Genomic DNA, 14,697 nt, shown 5'->3' with positions numbered 1-14,697 from the left:
CAGTAGCAGCCCTCCTGACTTCTTGGATACTGCAAGAGGTGTTTAAATCATGACTCATATGAGAAGCTGACACACGTGAAGGTTATACCATCATACATACGTGTCCAACCAAACCTCAGTGTGCAGACTGAAGGGTAGCAACAGCTTTAAGGTTTTGGAATTTGCCTTGAAGATCTGTCAGCTTTTTGGGCTGTTTTGAACCTTTTCATGGTTTCTTATCCCTCCTTGTCAGTTAAGAGGCTTCTGTGTACAGTTGCTGTTTTTAACATTTGCTGGCTACGTTTCACGAAGCCTCACAGCCTGAGCAGAGACAGCAGTGCTGAGTTCCCAGTCGTGTCTTAAAAAAGTGACTTTAGAGTTTCACTGCTTTTGATCCTTAAAATATTAGCATCCAGTAACCAGTGGCAGGTATTTAATCCACCCAGGTTTGAGGACTGTAATAAATAATTCATGTAGGGCAAAAGAAGGGGTTTTTTTAGCTTTAAGCTGCTGCAACTGAAATGTTTTCGAAGCGTTGTTTGTTTAGGCAGAGGTGTTTTTTATTTTGTACATCTTTAGCTGTCTTAACATCCATCCTGATGAGTTTTGTCCTTTTGTCCTAGGTGCTATGTGAAATTGTATTTTTGTAGGACTTTTGGAGGTATGGAAAGCAAACTGTAGTGTTCTGATACCCGCTAGGTAACTTCAGTGTTTGAATGGGATAAACTGTTCTTGTGTAACAATATCATTTTAGCACAAATGTTGCAGTTTCTGAGCTTGTTCTTCAAAACATCATGGAATGGGTTAATGAGGGTAATGTTCAGTTTTTCCTAAAGTTCCCTAAAATAAATCATATTGACAGTTTTTGAGATCCAAGTGCAGTGACCTAAAGAAATTATCTCAGAAATACAAGCAAGTTACTTGGGTATTTTTCCCCCATATCCTTACCTGTCTTACGTATTTAAGCATTTTTCTTGTCCATAACTATGTGATCAGCTCCACTCAGAGCAAACTACTAATGCAGTGCCTGTGAAAAGGGGATTGTGGAGAGGGAGAGCTAAATGGTTTGGAAAGATTTTTATTTCACTAAACTAATCTGGAATCCCTCCCTTCAAAGTAATAATTTCAGTGGAAAAAACCCAAAACCTTACATTTATTTAATTATTCTGTTGGAGGGGAAAGGGTTGCCAGCTTCAGTCGAAATGAAGATAATTCTGGGGTCTATCATGCTGAATTTCAGCAGAGCAATTTGCTGTACATGTTTGAAGGTTCAACCAGTTGTGGGTGGTTGTTTCAGGTACGTGACAGTGCTGTCATTTCTGTATTTTCTGCAAAGTTTACAAGGGAGATTGAACCTTCCACTAATAAACTGCAAGTGGCATTTAAAACCAGAGTTACATGGGTGTCACGTGCACATTTGGCACCAAGTGTTGTAAAACAATTTTTATCCTGGCCAATACATCACAAAAAGAAGAGCTGTACAAGCAAGTTAATGGTTTTCGACTTAACTCTTTCTGTCTTGAGGCATGTAGGATATAAAATTTTACTTTTCTAACAAGATCAGATACAGCCTCTTAAGAAGTTTGAGAAATTAGGCATTTCTAATCATGTATAGATTTCAAAACTGCTTCCTTTGAAGAATGCCTTTGTTTAATATCACTTAATTCTGACTGGGCTCTTTCCATCCTCTGTTATAAACAAATTTCTTAGCGGAGAGCTCACCCTACCCAGATGTTCGTTTTATTGCATTTAGCGAGTTCATCTGTAAGCGGAAAATCTCTTCATTACCCGGCTTACGTTATTTGGGAGAACTGGATATTGCATTCATTTAATTAGGAAAAACCCAGCGGCAATTAGCTCGCTTGTGGCTGCAGAGGGGTGGGCTTGGAGCCTTCCAGTTATCCCGTGGTGGCTTCCTGCAGCAGCCAGGGGTTGGTTGTACGAGGCTGCACGGCAATCTGCTGTGGAAATTTCACACCCCTGCAGCAAAATCGGGTGGGAGAAGCCCTGAACCGAACTTCTTTAGAATTCAGCGCACGAGGGAAAATCTTTTCCTTTCCTGTGTGGCTTGTGCTGCTGCTGGAACTGTCCTGGTGGGAGAGGAGCAGCACAACCCTTGTGCCTCCCAAGGATGGTTTGTGTGAAGGGAGGTTGGAGAAGATGCTGTAGATGAGTTCTGGTGTTAATTTCTATTATACCATTTGCCTGTAATATTTGGGCTTTGTTGTGGGGTGTTTTCTTCCTATTCTCTTTGTCCAACCCCCCAGTATGGTTCCATACTTCCATCTAAGCTTATGTGATACAGTAGTTTATTTTAAAACTTGCCTTTATCTTTCCTCGAACCCCTCCCCAGGCTTACTGGGTTTATGAGGACTTGCCAGAAGACCTTGATAAGCACAGTTCTATGTGGACCAGCTTTGGATTCCAGAAGGTTCCAGGTTAATTCAGGAATTAACATACCCACAGGCAGTGGGTGGGTAGCACATGGGTAATGATCAATGAGTCTTGTCCTTAGAAATGGCTTCTGGAAATTATAGGTCAGACCCTATACTTCTGAATTAGGGGAAATCTGTACCAGAGGGACTTCCCTTCTACACAGGAAGAACTGTGCTCTTTTTTGTGACCCTGGCTGCAAGTAACCTTTTCCAAATTCAGGTATTTTGACTAAGTGCTCCACTGAAGGCTCTTGCAGACCTCCATGAGATCCCTGGGGAAGCAGTTACATAGGGACCTGTGCAGTCTGCTCTTCAGTGTGGCCTTAAACCACATGGAGAAGGAAATAAGGTGACAAAATTTGTAAGGGAAAGGCTTGAGTGTTTGTTTGTGCATTTTTGTAGCTGTCTGTGCATAGATGTACACCTGTATATACACCTAAAACCAAACTGAAGAGTTGTAGGAAGGCAGCTTGATTCTGAATGACTAGCAGATGGAATTAAGTGTGGATACATGTGACATTTTCTGCAAGGGAAGAGATAAGAATTCTTGATTTACATTTGCAGTGATGCCTGAAATATCTACTAATGAAGAGATCTTGGTGTTATAATCAGATCTGAAAAATCGCGTTAGCCCAGCGCTCACTTGTTGTAAAACTCAAATAAGATATCAGGAAAGATTAGGAAAGTAAGAGAACAAAGTGTTGTGTGGGTGTATAAATTCATGGTGCTCTCCTTTCATCCTGGATATTGTGTGTGTGTTCTAGTTCCTCCTGCTCAAAAATGTGAATTAGAGGCTGTAGAAACAAGGAGGGTCAGAGTGATGAAGCAGCTGAACTCTTGGCAGAGCTGTGGACCTTCCTGCCACAGGATGCTTTGGGCACTAAAAGTCAGTGTAGGTTCAAAATGTGATGGGACGAAGAAATGAAAGCAGAATTGGTTGAGAACTGCTCCAGAAACTGAAGTTGCAAGTTCTGAAAAATGGAGGATGGGGGAGAAAATGCCCCCTAAAATTCCATGTGCTGGATGCCACTCACACTTGGAGTTTAGCTAATTCAGTTTACCCTTCCGTTATCATTACTACCTGGTCTTACCTGTAAGCTTTTAAGGAATGCCGGGTTTTGTCCTCTGCAGTTTTGCCTTTTTAAAATTTACTGGCAGTGATTCAACATTAATGCTTCTTTTCACCTTTGTGGTTGTTATATTTGCACTGTCACTGCTTTAAGAAGAGCAAATCCAGCAAACAGCACATGGATTGCAGGTGGTTCAGTGTAACCAAGGAAGGGGAAAATATTTTCCATGATGCACAACACTGTCATAGTTGCTAAGAATGAGATATGGTGGAAGTTTTTTCTACATATGATAATACCTGTGCATGTTAATACAGCCCAGCACGTAAATCCACTTGGATTTCAGTTCCTTACTGCATCCAGAATTATCACTGATTGAGTCACAGTAAAGCCTCTATAATACATTATTTTTAAAGAATATCCCTTTAAAATAACATCTGAATTAGTGGAAAGACCTATTTAAAACACCACTGTGTTATGAATGGCAAAATTGTCAAGACTAAAACCAACATGAAGGATTATTTTTCCTAGAACAAATATTTCAGTAAGTGAGAGGGAGTGGTCAGATTTCGAATGTGTGATTTGATCCAAGTATTCTTAGAAGGTTTGAAACAATCAGTATTTCTTTTGTCTGAGATTTTTGAATGTTTATTTAGACAATTTTCTGTTTACTGCCTCTTTCTGTGGTAAGTAGAGAAGATACAGCTGTTATTTCTGAAATGCTTGTGGTGTTCCCACTGATCTGCTGCAAGTTAAGAGTTTAAACACACTACTGTAATTCATACCTGCATTCAAATGGCATTATTTGCCCTCATATTCTTAAACAGAGGGTGGAAACAAAATAAAAATTATGAGGAAGGTTTCTGTGGCACTAGCTGCGGGGAACAGGACACACAGCATTGTTCTTCCCGTTCTAATTTCAGCATATTTCAATTTTTAATGTCGGAAAGGAGTTCTCCTTGCCTGGATTATATTGCAACAAACTTGCTTGTGTTTGCTATACCAGCTCTCTTGCTGTTTTTAAAAAAAGTGCTTCCCAGCTGCCCAGGCATCCTTTGGGGATTTCTGAACTCATGTTGCTGCAAACAGAATGTGACATTCTGAGAATGAGTCTTTTACTGTAACTTGTACCAGCAGTGGCCAGAGTTGTGTGTGTGTTTTCTGTTTGACTGGAGTATTGATAAGCAGCGTTAGATTGGTTTCAGTTTACAGATGCCTTTTAAAGTAATGAAACACCTTCCTTAGGCTCGCGGGCACGCACAAATCTGTGCACAATTCTGACTTTATTCTCTTATCTGAGCACTTTTTAAATGGTGGAAGTTTTTACAGACTTTTAGTTTTTGATACTGGTGCACTTTTCTCTTAATTATTAACTGAACCTGAGCATGGCTCACTGCAGAATCCTAAAATAGTTTGGGTTGGAAGGGACATTAAAGACAATCTAGTTCCAACCTCCTGCCATGGGAAGGGACACTTTCCACTATCCCAGGTTGCTCCAAGCCCCATCCAACCTGACCTTGGACACTTCCAGGGCTGGGGCAGCCACAGCTTCTCTGGGTAACCTGTGCCAGGGCCTCCCCACCCTCACAGGGAAGAATTTGTTCCTAATATCTCATTTAAATCTCTCATCTTTAAATTTGAAATGGTTCCCCCTTGTCCTGTTGCTCTCTGCCTGTGTAGAAGTTGCTCTCCCTCTTTTTTGTAAGCTCCCTTTACATACTGAAAGACCAAGAATACAGACTGTATGGAGATCAGAAAATCACCGTTGGACTTGCTGTACACCTCACAGGTGCTTTTAGAGCTGGCAGTCTGGATGTCTAACTTATGCTGGGCCTGCAAAATCAGAAGATTTGGTTTCTGCTTTCAGAGAGCACTTGAAAGGTCACTCAGAATCTTTACTGTGTTCACACGTGAACTGCTCACCTTCAGAGCATGGTGGAATCCATCCCTCAGGTTTTCCAGGGAGGTCAGATCCATCCCACACCCAACTCTTCTTCTGCTGAAGTTTTCTTTATGTATTAATAATTGTGTTATTTGTGTTGATGTATTTGTGCATTCAGGTAGACGTGGCAGTCCCCTAATAATCTGAGAGGAGAGGGAAGATGGGGAATTGTAAATTAATGTGTGTGATGGAACTCACCGAGAATTCCACTCACCCTCTAACTTTGGGTTGGGGCAGTGTTTGGTTTCCTACAAATACTTCTAGATAGGTAGTACCTGGAAGTGTAACAATGGATCATTAAAATATTTGGTGATCAAATCAAATATTACTTAAAATACTCTAAAACTTTTTTTCAGCTCTTCTGTATTACTCCATTTTATTTTAATGTGCATTCAAGATTTAATTCTCAGGAGCTTGAATCTTTAGGGGAATCCATAAATTCCCTAGAAATCCCTAGAAATGTCCTATGTGCATTTCTTTCCTCCGAACTGCTTTTTATCTACACTTTTCAGTCTTTAAAAATGCTGCACTTGCTTTCAGTGAGCTGTATGTAATTTTTTTTTACCACGTTACTATTTTTTTTTTTTTCCCCAGTCCTAGTGGACCAATAAGCAAGTTGAAAAGCAAGGCCAGGGCTCCTGTTTATTTAGTAACACCCTCTGCTGCCTTGTTCCTGCAGCTGTTGGTGCAGCTCCCAGCGCTGCCTCTGGGTTGTGTCTTTTTGTCCTCCAGCAACGCTGTCAAAGCAGTAACAGAGGAAACTCAGGAACATCTCAGAGTTTCCCCTGGCCCTTGCAGGAGTTTTAAATGTTCCACACGTGGTGCTGTATCTGGCAGGAATCTATGCCCAGGCATCGGCAGGCGTTTGGTGGGTCTCTTTTGGTTTAGATCTTCTCCTTCCTCAGTCCAGAGACACATTTTAGCAGCAAGTTTTTGTGTGTATTTACAGTATCTGCTTTGGATATTACTTGGAAAACTCTCTTGGAATACGGTCTCAGTATGATTGTAGTGGGCTGACGTCACCATATGAGTCTAACAAGGGAAAAAAACGTGTTGAGATGGAAGTGGGTCTCAGTATGATGGAGTGTCTCTAAGGTTATCTTGCTAAAGACTTCTGAGTACAACAACTACACATCTTAAATGCAGTTGTTGTGGTCTGGAAAACCAGGTGTGCATACGTGAATTTATTTTTCTGCTATGTGTTTTTTTTTTCTTCCCAGTGTCCCAATGTAATATCAGCTTGAAGAAGCAGAGGAGTCGAAGTATCTTTAGCACCTTATTCTGCTGCTTTCGTGACTACAATGTCGAGCCACCATCTACCAATAGCACCAGTGCTCTGCCTCCTTTGGTGGAGGAGAATGGAGGACTTCAGAAGGTCAGGATTTTATCTTATTTTGCTCTCATACGGGTCCTTTGTAACCAAGGTTTAACTCTGCTCCCAAAGGTTTGTCCTAACTGTTCCCCCCCGCCGAGGGAAACCTGTCATGCTTTACAGAAAAAAAATCGCTGTCCTGATGGTGAATTGCTAATACTTTCTATTCAGTTGCAGTTTAAAACTCCTATTTCCATGGGAAGTGTTGGCTGGTTTTGTTTTATAAGCAAACAACATTTAAAACCTGACTTGAGACACTCAAATAAGGTAGACTTCTCATAAAATTCCAGCTGCTGAGTTGTCTCTGGCTTTGATTCCCTTTCGTGATTACAGGAAGGTTAAAATGTGTCCAGTCTTTTAAATATCACTTAAAAGGGGTTTTTAGTGACAGAAAAGCAAGTCATCACGGGGGAGAACCATTATTTGGACATTTTTCTCTAAACAGTTCACTTCCACTTAATACATGCTGAATCCAACCAGAAATATCAGCTTTGGGCCATTTTTTTCCATATTATTAAGCTTTGTTTTACCTAATAAGTCAAATCAATTGATAGAAATTTTAGCACTTCAAACCATTTTGTGTAACAGCAAAATGTTACTTCCGTTGAATTCCGGTAATTATATTGCTTTGCCATATTCATAAAATCACAACATTAATGATTTTATGTGTTCTTTTTAACTCTGGTAAAGCTGAGAGCGTTTGTGTCTCGAGCTGAAGAATTTCAGTTCAGTATGGCAAACACAGGAGTGCCATCTTTTCCATACAATTTTCCAGGACTTTGAAATTGGAGATGTAGGTGTTATCCCTGGTGGGGAGTAATAGCAGAAATGGAGATCCCAGAATCACCCTCCTGCTTTTCTCGTAATTTTTCGTGTCTGATGCAGCTGATTCCTTACGTACCTTGTCCAGTCCATTTTATCCCAATTTGGATTTTGCTGGTTATATGATTGAATCCTGAAAAGCTCAGGAGAAAAGAGCAGAGGAACTGCTTGGTGAAAGCAGATTAAAGTGATGGGAGACTGAGAGTACGTGTGGAGGTGAAATCTGAGCTGGAGCAGTTCATGCTGAAACTGCTCACGCAGAGGTGAAGTGCCCTGAGAATTCTGCCAAGAGGAGGAATTGTACATGTATTTTTAGACTTCTTCTGCTAGCCAAGGTACATTCTGACTGAAATGAGGGAAATCCAGCCTGGATGTGCTGAAGGGAAAGCTGAGTAGTGTGTAGCATGTGCACACACATTCATCTGAGAAAAAAAAAAAGGAATTGGAAGCTATTAAAATTTCCCTTTCCACTGTGCTGGGGAATGGAGAGTAGGCTGAAGTGAGGCTACTGGCAAAACTACAGCTGAGAGAGAATGGGAGTTCATTAGAAAGAAAACCATAAAACAAAGTTTAGGGTTTTTTTGCTACAGAAAACATGAGTAAAAACGGTCTGGAACCAGCAATTTCCAGATTGTATTTTGTGAAACACTTAATTACTTTCTAAGTAAATCTTATGCCTTGAGTGAGTGATTGGCTCATGTGCTCACACACGAGTGCTCCATCCCCACTCTGCTGCCTCAGTGAGCAGTTTTGGGAGCTGTGCAACACTTGCACATGAGACCAAGGCACAAATCACAGCGTTCGTAGAATTAGCAGATTAAAACTCGAGTAAAAAAAATTCAAGGGGTATTTGGAAGAGAAGCATTCGCAGAATTACCAGGTTAAAACTTTAAAGAGTTAAAAAAAAAACCTCAAGGAACATGTTGAAGAGAGTTTAATTAAAGAGTGTATTTTCTTTAACTGAATGAAAGGCACTCAGATACTCAAACCTTTTGTAGAAAAAATCCAGTACAGCTGAACTTTTAGGTTGTTCTTCAGTGCAGATAAGTCTGTGACATGACTATTTTATAGTCATGTCACAGACTTATGTCTGCAGTATTACACATGCAGTATTAAGGACTAATAAGCTTTGTATGTGTTTTATGTGCTTTTTTTATTGAGTGCTAACACAGTGTAAATACGAAATTCTTTAAAGGAAGAAAAAGAGTGTTGAAGACTTGGATATGTTGGAATATTGTTACCCTGTCAGGATGGTGCTTTTTGCCAGGAGAGCTGTTTTAGAACTGTGCAGGCTGCTTGAATTTGATGGAGTTACACTGAACATCTTGTCTAGACTCAGAAATGCTAATTAATGGGGGAAAGTACATGCAACAGTGGGCTTTGGATTCTGAATTGGTGAAATTAAATATCCAGGAATGACCAAATTACCTGTTTCAGGAGAGAAAATAAAGGTTGACAACACACTGCTTAAACCTCTCTGCTGTTAAATTAAAGCTCTTTCTTACATTTTTCCCATTGCCAGGTTAGAATTCTGTTGAACTGCTGCTCAAATGATCACTTACTTATACCTGCTGTCTCATTTATGTGTTTTATTAATTAATTATCACATCACAGTTCACCTCTGGCCGTGGCCCAGTCAGCTCAGGTGTTGTGACCCTTTCCTTCAAAAATGAACAAAGAACATTGGACAATGAACATTTACCACTAAAAACTCATATAAAATGGCTTGGATGTACTTTCCTTCTGTCTTCACTGTTCAGTGGAGTTGTTACATGAAAACTGGTGATAAAAACTTCGGAGAAAGGGAAGGAGTGGGGAAGACAACTGCTGGTTTCACAGGAATTCAGTGTTTGTTCTGTGTTGCTTCTGGCATATTCTTGAAGCTGAAGTTGATGTGACAAGCTGACTCCCTTCTAATCAGGAATCTTGATTCTTTAACTGCTGACCTGTTCAAGAAGGAAGGAAAGCAGGGGAGAGTATTCTATCAAATAATTGAGAACACAGTTGTGAAATTTTGTTCAGAGTAATTGCATTGTGTGATTTAATTTTTATTTTTACTGTTATTTGGCTGTACTAGAAAAAATGAAATCAGTGCTTCAAATTAATCAGTGCTTCATGATGTGACTTGATGATGCTTGACATGTCAAGTGTCATGTCACTTCTTCATAGGATTGGAAGAAACACCAAATGGTTTTGAATAAACAGTTTTTTTCAGCACTGACTTCTGTTCTGTTAAGGGGGGAAAAAAAAAAGCCCAAAAACTTCTTTAAAGTATTGAGTTCACTTTTAAACCTTCTCCTCACAGAGCAGCTGCTTGTCCAAGTGTGACTCTAATACTGGTAATGAATGGTCCATTCCGTCTCTAAAGTTTCAATACAACATTTTTTTTTCCAACAGTAACTTGTATTTACTGAAACTGCGGTATATTTGTTTTTCTTAAAATGCAGCAGCCATTTAGCACAGCGTGGAGATGTGCTGTGAAGCTGTCATGTCTGTGGCAGTGGGTATACCAGCCTGCCTGCAGCTTGGATGCTGAGCCAGATGTGTCACTGGGAGCACACAATGTTCAGCCTCGTGAAACCCGTGGTGATTTTTTTCCTGCCTCCTCAGCAGCAGCAGCAGGCAGCTCCCCAACACCTTCCAGCCCACATTTTATTTTTTTGGTTAGGGGACAGAGTTTTTGTTTTCTTCTGAATAAATTCGAATCTCGACTCCCGTTCTTTTGTTGGCAACCTGACTCAATTTGTGCAGTTTTTTCTGGATGTAAGTTGTTTTTGTTTTTTTTTTCTTCTGGGTAAGTCTGTTATCTGAGCTTTGAGGTGTTTGCAGATAACAGATTTCATTCACTCAGGCTTCAGGGAGTGGGATCCAGAGAGAGAGAGAGAGAGAGAGGTGAAAACAGCTAGATGCAAAATAGCTTTTTGTTCCCTCTGCTCTCAGCCCTGGTGGGTGAGGCAGCTCTGACAAGTCTATCGGCACTTTGCCATTTCGCTCACAACCCACTTCCACTGGAGTTATCCTTGCTTTTGTTTCACACTGAGATCCAAATCAGGCAGATGGCTCGTGTTAACGAGATGAAGCATGAATGAGGGAAGTTTTTTTTTTTATATTTGTTGGATTAGAGGAGAAGGTCTTGATCCACACTCAACAGGGAAGAAGACAGAATTAGAAGGAGGTTTATTCTGGGGGCTGCAGCTGCCCCTGCTGCTTGCCCTATAACTGAATTCCCACCTCACCCATCCTAATTACTACAAAAGTCAGGGCTCCTTCTCCCCACTGCTTTTTGCTGTTACCATCATCTCCGAGGTGATGCTGGAAAACCGTTTTGATGACCTGTGGTCATGTCTCCAGCACTGTTCTCTGCTTCAGGAATCTGTTTTTAACACAGTGCAGGAAAAAGGATCTTCTCTATCCCACATGGATATATGGTCCATCAAAATGAGAAAAACAGCTTGTAGGGAGTACTTTCTTGAGGTCACAGTGGTCTCTCCTTCATGCAGGAGACCTTGAGGAGCAGCACAAGCGTGGTCTCTTTGAGGAGGAGACAGTTAATGGCACGCTTTCTGAATGGATGTGGCATCCACTTTCACTGTCCAGCGTGAAAGAAGATAATTGAGATTAATGTAAATCCTAGTACTTTTTCCCCTACTTAACCTTTGCTGATCTGAGCAGGAAAATTCCTAATGTTTGGTTCTGTTTGCCACCATCAACATGTGGTATGGAAGGTCTGTTTAGAAAACAAAACCCCCTCTGCACATCTGTGCTTGGTTCCTCTCTCGTTGTTTACTCATTCTGACCTTCTTTACCTCCCAAAAAGTCCTCCATATTAAGAGGCAAAGCTTGATATTGAAAGTCAGTGAAAGAGTCCAATAATAACTATATTACTGTTTTTAAAGAACCTGTCATGGTCTAGAATATGCTTTGTATTAAAGAAATGGATATGATGAAGCTGATCAAAATAGCAGATTTTTCTCTAAAATGAAACAGCTCCTTATCTTTGAATACAGACTGTTCTTAAAATAAAATCAAAATAATGTGGCCTGTCACTTGGTGCTCATTGATCCCACACAAGACCATAGACAGCATCAATGAACGACATGGTACTGGAAATGTGTCTCTAAACCAAAATTACACAGCTAAGGGAAGAGATAGGATTTATCATTTCATCTGTATATAGTGTGCCATGAAAAAAAAAACCTCAACCCTGATTTCAGTGGCTGGACAAATCAGTTCCTGGGTTATTTTAGCGATACAATGGGGAAATTTTGGCATTCTAGGAACAGCTTTGTCCTGTTCCCAACATCAGGAGCTCGTGGAAAGCCTTCAATAAATGCCGTCATCTCTTTCAAACGATACCGGTGTGACCTATTTCCCTTCCTGTTCCAAGGCAGTAGGAAATGAGGCAGGACACTTTCAAGAAGTTTCCCATAGCAGGCTTGTTTTTTAAAAAGCATTTCCCTGTTCGTGAGTACTCACAATTTCCCTGCAGACTCGTGCAATTATCCTTCTGCTTGTTTTTTTGCTGTTCTCATCTTTACCTTTTTGATGTTTGCAGAGGAACGTTTAGGGTTCCTCTTAGGAAATTTACTCCCTTTTTTTATTATTATTATTATTATTAATATCATTATTTAAGAAATTCTTTGAGGAAAATAAAGCAAACAGTTATGCAAGTCCTGTAGCAACTTCAGTTCTGGATTCCCATGAAAGCCAGTTCCACTAACAGAACATCAATGTACTGAATTAAAATCTTTTTCTTTTCTTATTGCTATTACCCTGAGGCAAACTTGGATTCTTGCCAGTTTGTGTGTGTGTGTGTTTTTTTAGAAATCATTGGTAGTTTTTACTAGTGCAAAGGTTTTGATAGTTCATGGTAGTTGCTGCTCTGTAGTTGCTTCTTCAGCTTCTCAGGATTTTGGTCAGACTTCAGTAAAAAATTTCTCATGTTTTAGCACTAAAAAGGGGGATTTTAATATTGAATTATTCCTGTTTGTCAGGGATGTGTCAACACTGTGGTAGACATCAAAACAAGTAAGCACAAGGCTTCCTCAGCTGGAAGAGGCTGTGCTAATGTAGAAAACAGCTCTTTCAGTAATTGCTCTGCTGGAAGTCAGAGCCTGTGTTGTCCAAGTCTTCAAGAATTAAATCATCTACCTAAGTAGTATCTATGCTAGAAGGATCAACTTCCTTTTATTTTTTTTTTTTGTGTGTGTGCTGTGCCTACCAAAAAGCAAATGCCTGTCCCCATTTTCCACAGTCCCTTACAAATTTGAGTCAGTGACCCAGTGACCAGCCTTTCTCCATTTTGGAACTGTCTCTTTGTATATCAGGACCCAGGAAAAGAAGAAAAAGTCAAGCTGGCCAAGACTTTCTTGCCTTCTCCTGAGTACATAACAAAAAGTGAGGCCGTGGGAAGAGCTCTGATACTGTTGCTTCTTTCTGGGTGAAGAAAGTGAGATTTCTTGAGTTAGTTTATCGTCATTTTTTAATATATATATGTTTTTATATATTTTATATAAATATATATTTTATATTTTTTGTGTATTTATATATTTTTTTATATTGCCTAAGCGGAAATGCTGCTTTTTCTGAGTCAGTTGTCTCAAGTGAAGTTCAGTTCAAGGAGTGGGTTTCTGCCCTGCTACCAAGGTCTGGCTCAGCTTCTTGCTGCTGCAGTGAAAACTGACAAATATACCCATGAGTAGATCTTAAAGCTGAAAAAAGTTACAGTAAATACAGGTACTTTCTTATTGCCATCTCTTATTAATCATAGCATGGGTTTTACCAGTCCAGTCTCCTAAATAAATCATAAATGCCAGTGTACTAACAGATCATTCCAGCAACTAAAATGCAAGACCCTGTTTTTACTTTTTTTTTTTTTTTTTACCCTGGTTTCTTGAATACTTTGAACTTTTGGTTTAAAATGTTTGAGTGCTACATTTACTGCTCCAGACCTTTGTTCTACCCTTTAAAAGCCATTACCCTTACAGTGATTTTTTTTTTTTTCTTTTTCCCCAGGGTGACCAGATGCAGGTCATGCCTATACCAAGTGTATGTATTTTTATCCCTTTTTCTTTTAATAATTTTCATAACTTTTGCTTTGTTTCATCTTATGTTGCAGTCCTAACAGGTCTGTTTTGTGTTGCATGTTAACAAAAGGATTTTATGTTCTGTCTGTGATGTTGTATACTCAGAGATGAATTGAACTGCACGTGTTCCACGGGGACTAAAAGAAGAGTTTGGGTTTTATGTGGATTTCATCTGAATTTTTGCCATTTTGGAAATGCTTGAAGTACTCTGAAAGCTGAAGTTACTTATTTTAACAGAGGCAAAAGGTGACTCGCCACCACTACGTGAGACACAGCTACAAAAACCTTTTCCTCTCGTTTTTCCCTGTATTCCAATTGAAAGGAAGAGTTAGAAACTGTGAAACTTAATTGGAACAACTCACTTTAGGAAAACAGAGCACACTGACTAGAGCTGCATTACTGCCCTTGTTTGAGATGATGCTCTTGGTATCCGCTGCTGTTTTATGGGCCTTGATATTTCTGTTTATCTTCCCTGGATTAAACTTGGAATGCTGTTTGGCATCTGAATTATTTCTCAAGGCTAAATAAAAGGAAGGGGAAAAAAAGAAGTTCTTCAAACTGAAGCTTTTAATTTAATTAGTTTTAACCTTTTTTGGTCAGAAAGCTGCCCTTTTTTTCCTTTTTTTTTTTTTTTATGAGGATGAAGGCTTAGGCTTTATAAATCTGAAAATACTTTTTTTTTTTTTTTAGCTCCTTTGCTGTTTATAATACTTTATTATGCAGAGTTTTCCTGAAAATAGCAGTGCTGATGTGCAGAGTTACTGACACAGCCCTCTTGTTTGAGATATTTGGGAGCCTTTAAAGACCTGGATACTCCCCAAGATACCAATTTTTGTTGTCTTTTTCCTTCCTCCTCACGTAGCCCAACATTTCAAAGCCTCCTGTAAGAACCCTGCAGAGCAGCAGTGTCAGGACATCACTATGACTGTGCACATCTTCCCTCTCTCACCAGTTTTTTCTTGGATTCAGGAACTGTTTGGAATTACTTTTTTGT

At 39.8% G+C, this 14,697-nt stretch overlaps 1 protein-coding gene across 1 annotated transcript in view; it reads left to right on the top strand.

Annotated features, from left to right (window-relative positions):
- CTDSPL (CTD small phosphatase like) overlaps positions 1 to 14,697 on the top strand; it is a 48,511-nt gene that overhangs the window by 8,714 nt on the left and 25,100 nt on the right. The window contains exons 2-3 of the mRNA XM_027898807.1: positions 6,644 to 6,798; positions 13,633 to 13,665. Of these exons, the coding sequence (XP_027754608.1) occupies positions 6,644 to 6,798; positions 13,633 to 13,665 (188 nt within the window). The remainder of the gene's footprint in view (positions 1 to 6,643; positions 6,799 to 13,632; positions 13,666 to 14,697) is intronic.

Source organism: Empidonax traillii, unplaced genomic scaffold (genome assembly GCF_003031625.1).
Source record: "Empidonax traillii isolate 1590-97213 ecotype Southwest subspecies unplaced genomic scaffold, ASM303162v1 scaffold624:size695616, whole genome shotgun sequence".
NCBI classification, from domain to species: domain Eukaryota; kingdom Metazoa; phylum Chordata; class Aves; order Passeriformes; family Tyrannidae; genus Empidonax; species Empidonax traillii.
This window is presented reverse-complemented; position numbering and strand designations above follow the sequence as displayed.